This window comes from Porites lutea, chromosome 3, assembly GCF_958299795.1.
Source record: "Porites lutea chromosome 3, jaPorLute2.1, whole genome shotgun sequence".
NCBI classification, from domain to species: Eukaryota; Metazoa; Cnidaria; class Anthozoa; order Scleractinia; family Poritidae; genus Porites; species Porites lutea.
The window spans coordinates 31445300-31450057 of NC_133203.1; the positions used below are offsets into that span (position 1 = coordinate 31445300).

The 4758-nt window shown below is 40.9% G+C and overlaps 1 protein-coding gene across 1 annotated transcript; it reads left to right on the top strand.

Moving 5' to 3' along the window:
• The first annotated feature begins 2520 nt into the window (after positions 1–2520).
• LOC140932151 (uncharacterized) lies at positions 2521–4422 on the top strand. Its single transcript, XM_073381797.1, has one exon. It carries the CDS (start codon positions 2521–2523, stop codon positions 4420–4422), a length of 1902 nt encoding a protein of 633 aa, XP_073237898.1.
• Positions 4423–4758: the final 336 nt, after the last annotated feature.

Here is a 4758-nt window from a genome sequence, read left to right on the forward strand (position 1 = left end):
TTCGCGGCTTGCTCTTGATCTCTTTCGCGAAGAAAAATCAAGAAAAACCTCTGGGACCAGGGTACAAAACTGCATGGTCCATAAACTTTTTTACAATTCAATTCATGCAAAGATACGTTTTAGCTTTTGCCTCTTTTAGTGATGCGGTTGTTACTGTAATTAGCAGTTCTGTGACTCAAGTGATACGTATATAAGTTGTACCGGGGGACTTTGTTTAGAGCTTTGTCTTTATTCTCAGAACCGAAAATAAAACAAGGCGATTTTCATAATAATAGATACTACACAGTCACGCTTAAACGTCTTACATTGTATGCATTTTCTAATGACCACTCAAGTAAATGGCCCTCGACCAACCTTCCCATCCCTCAGGCATGACGCGTGCATTTCCACGGCTACAATGCATGTGAATTCATATACCGTGTTAAGAGAAACCATTCCATTTTTTTCCGAAGATAAATCGAGAAATCAAACTAACATCAGTACGTATTTTAATAATCAGCTTTATTTTCCACAGATTGTCTGACTTCACTTTTCAAGCATGCACGATGTTAGTTAGACTTCTTAAAAGTCCTTTATTTCTTTTTCCTGGTTGATGAGAGGTATCAAGTAGCAAGACTAGACAGAAGTTAGAGTTTCGACTCAGTTTAAGATCAGGAGCCATTGTTAAGATACATGAAGATGGTTCAAGTTTCACAAGAAAACGATAAAAAGCCCATATTCGCAGAAAGACCACACCATTCCAAAATAGTTCCAAACCCAAGTCACGTGACAATATGGCGACTTGAGAACTAATCCTATATCAGGTGACAAACACAGAGAATAGGTCTGCAATGCATGTAGTAATCATCGGGTAGCAACACATATTTTACTGTCATTGTACTGTATTGCTTCGAGTAAGATATGTTTCTCTTTATATCGTGACCCCAGGTTTCGTAACAGGGTTCTTTTATACATAAAATTTAACATTTTAAACCCTAAAATCAAAATTTGGATTCTCAGTTGTTGCCCCTATTCATTTACTATAGAAGTAGTGGGGAGAAGTTGATAAAATAACAAGCAAATTCCTCATGTGTGATCATGTCCGTAATTCTCATGACCACTCTGTTTTACAAAGCATTGATATTACAAGGAGAAATTTGATGCTAATCACTCTTAGGGCTTGAAGGGTTAAGAACAAAGATACTGCACTGTGTTTATTCTTATGAAAAACAAGCAGAATGTTCGTCAGCTTGCAAAAGAGTCAAAACAATGCACAGCGATCGTAGGATGTCATGCCTCCTAGGCGCTAGAGTCGTTGAAACAAATAGTTAACAAGCGTTTTCTAACTATCACTATCATCTATTGTTTTCTCGCGTCGGCCAGTTTTGACCAGAGTATCGTAGCTACAATGGATTGATGGTTAATATAAACCAGGCACAAACGGATGTCTTTTGGTGGGTTAGCGTTAGATAACATCGAGTGAAGCCTGATTGGACGCCTTATGAATTTTACACAATGCATTACTTCCATAATGGAACGAGAATGGAATATAGAATGAGGCTAGAATAACTGAAGAAACCAAAACTACAGAGCTCCAGTTATGGAGAGAACACAGTAGAGAGTTAAGCACTGATCTGCAGTGATTAGGGTTAAGCACTGAACTGAAAACGGTTAGCTTTCAAATATTGTAATGGGGTACGCCATATATAAGAACATGTATATTTTAAAAATTACTGGATTTGGCAGCTAGTCCTCGATGGTGTAGTGGATATGGATGTAGGCTATAAAGCAAGTGACCCGGGTTCAAAGCATCACAGTGGAGTTTTTCTATTTCACTTTTATATTATATAGTAAAGTTGGACTTAAGTTGTTCTTCATGTAATTTTACTGAAAGAAACAATCTGACTTCAGCCGATGTTATCTAATGCTAACCCGAATTTGTCGACGAATTTGTTCCTTTCGTCAACTTTTCTAAGAAAATTTTTGACCTGTTAATGAGAGTGTTTCTGTTAAAAAGAAAGAAAATCGCAACGTCGGAGTCCAACCCGGAGCTCGAACCCGGACCTTTCGTATTCTTATATTTCTCTCCGTTACCATAACACTACAACAACTGACACGCCAAAATTCCGAAAAATTTAAGTACATAACTAACAAACTGTTTTTCTTAACTGATACATCTATAACGGGTGACCCTAGCCCTTTCCATAACTTTCAACGTAAATTCAACTTGGGCCTCAACATTGTTCTTTCTAAGACTTTTCAAAAACGCGTTATTTTCCTTGTTGTAACTTAATCCAGGAAGTATGTTACATCTACAATGACTAAAGTCTCGGTTACCAATGGTGGCATCGACCGCTAATAATGGCAAAGACCGTTTACGAAAGGGTAACAGGTCGGGAGCGGCTCTGACTCCAGAAACGACGTCAGCCGGTCAGCCTGTCAGGTTGAACTTTACTGATCCATGAGTTAACTTCTTTTTATTTGTCTCTTTTCCACAGTTCAAGTACTTGTTTCGTAATACCCGGAAAAAACAAACAAGTCATGTCTGCAGTTGTAACAACAGTGTTTAAAGGTACCGTTGGCCTCCTCATAAAGAGAGGCCTAAAAAGTGCATCAGAAAAACTAAAGGATGGCGACGTTACAGACCAACAATTACGAAGCTGGATTATGGACGAAATAGACAACGTGAAATCGAAGTTAGATGCAATGGCGAGGAAAGATCTCGGGGCAAGTATATCCTTTTTCCGGGAGGGATTAGTGTTCCTGGATAAAGCAATGGATACGAAAACCCGGGACGAAGGCGCCTCAAAAAACGTGAAAGGGGCCAACAAAGTCAAAAGCAGTACAAAAGTCGACAGTCCTGAAGCAGCGAAAAAGAAACGATTTTGGCCTAAGTGGTTTTCCTCAAATGCTTGTCCAATGAAAAGCCTCGTGGACCAAGGTAAAAAGGAAACGAAGTCTAGTGCAGCCAAAAACGAGATCTCCCTTACAGAGGAACTTGACGCGGAAGCAATCGTTGACGCAAAGAAGAGGTTTGAAGATGCTCGACGGAAAGCAACGGAAGCTTTTAACAATGAAGTCCTCAGCCCTTTGGACCGTATCCTTGCCATGGGTGTTCGTCTAATGGCAACAATATTGGAGAAAGTTGAAACTCCATTGAGTACTTTAGACGCGTGTATATCTGGCCTCAACGAACTACATTCGATGCCGTTTGTTGCAGAGAATTTTAGCGTTGAAATCGAGAAAGGAATCAAGTCAAGATTCAGCAAGGATGAACGAAGACAAATCATTTCCTCCGTCTGTCAAATAAATCGTACCATTTACGATTTCACGTTATTGGTGGGTAGTGAAGAATGGATCATCTTTTGGCCCTGCATTGAAATCGGACAAGAGAAGGTCGACCCCCTCCGTGATTCAAGAGTGGCAAACACGCTGTGTAAGCAAGAGATAAGCGATTGTTCTTTAGCCTGGTCATTCGGTCAGGAGGGTGAACAAGAGCTTCAAAACCTCAAGTCAGCGGTTAGTATAGCAACAAATACCCTCGGGCAGTTCCTTGTTGCCGACTCAACTGGCAACGAATGTGTGAAAATATTTGACGTCACTGGTAAGTTTGTAAAATCCTTTTTTCCTACAGAAGATAAACGCATAATACACAACAGAAAAATCATTGCTGTAGGTACTGACAAAGACGACAACATTTACGTGCTGATGACCAAAAACGAAAAAGCGGAGAGGGTTTCTATGGCTAGCATGCTCCTCTTCAACCATCACGCTCAGTTGAAGCATCATTTTACCTTTGATCTCCAGTTCGAGGCTGTGACAACAAAGGCGACAGCTAGTGGCCTTCTTCTTGTACCGGGACATTTGAGTCTTGGCGGCCGGACAACTTCGAAGAACGTATTGACAAATGCAGACAAACACTATGTAATGATGGTAGACAAGAGAGGAAAGCGTATGGACCGCCTTTGCGACGACTCCTTGGGACGTATCCGAGATGTCGCAGTTGCTGATGACTGTGTCATGGTGTTAGACTGGTATTCCTCCAATGTATTTGTCTTCGCTGACAAGTCTGCGGGCAAAGATTATCGTCACACTTCAAGTTGCCAAGAAAAAAGTCGTCGTTGCAAGTTCCATTTATCAGGTAATGATAAAGAAGATCGTCCCGTGTCACGATTCTCTAAAATAAGAAAATTTCCAGTGGGGAAAGTTGCTCGTGCCATAACGTTTCATCGAAGAAGCAAACACGTCATCATTGCCTCACAGACCAAAGATGACCACTCACAACTGCTGTTTTACAGCACCGAAGGCAAATTTGAACGCAGCATTGACCTTAACGTGGAGAGGGGCTACCTGATAACTGGGATTGCAGTGACAATAGAAGGTCGCATCTGTGTAGCCGCATCAAACTTCTTGGAAGAAAAAGGAAAGGTCCTTGTGTTGTAATAAGCTGCTATCCTTATAAAGCAGTGGTAATTATAGTGCGTCATCGTTTTCGCATAAATGACGTACACATCAACCATGTATAAAAGCAAGAGCCATGATAGGACCCGCGCGTTTTGTGTGCAACACTTATCCGGGACGCAATGCTACTTGTCCTCTTCCCAGCTGTTCAAACAAAAACGATGGTCACGAGGTCGCTTTAACCGATTTCTACCGTTGCTTGTAACGGACCCTTTTGTGTAGAAGTTTTAAGCAGTTTCTATTGTAGGTTCTTTGTTGAAGAAGGCCAATTTATCAACTCCACATCGTCCCTCCTCTTGTGCCGCCATTTGTTTTATT

Bases quoted from the DNA above. Each gene is read 5' to 3' on its own strand.
- LOC140932151 (XM_073381797.1), top strand. From the start codon at position 2,521: ATGTCTGCAGTTGTAACAACAGTGTTTAAAGGTACCGTTGGCCTCCTC.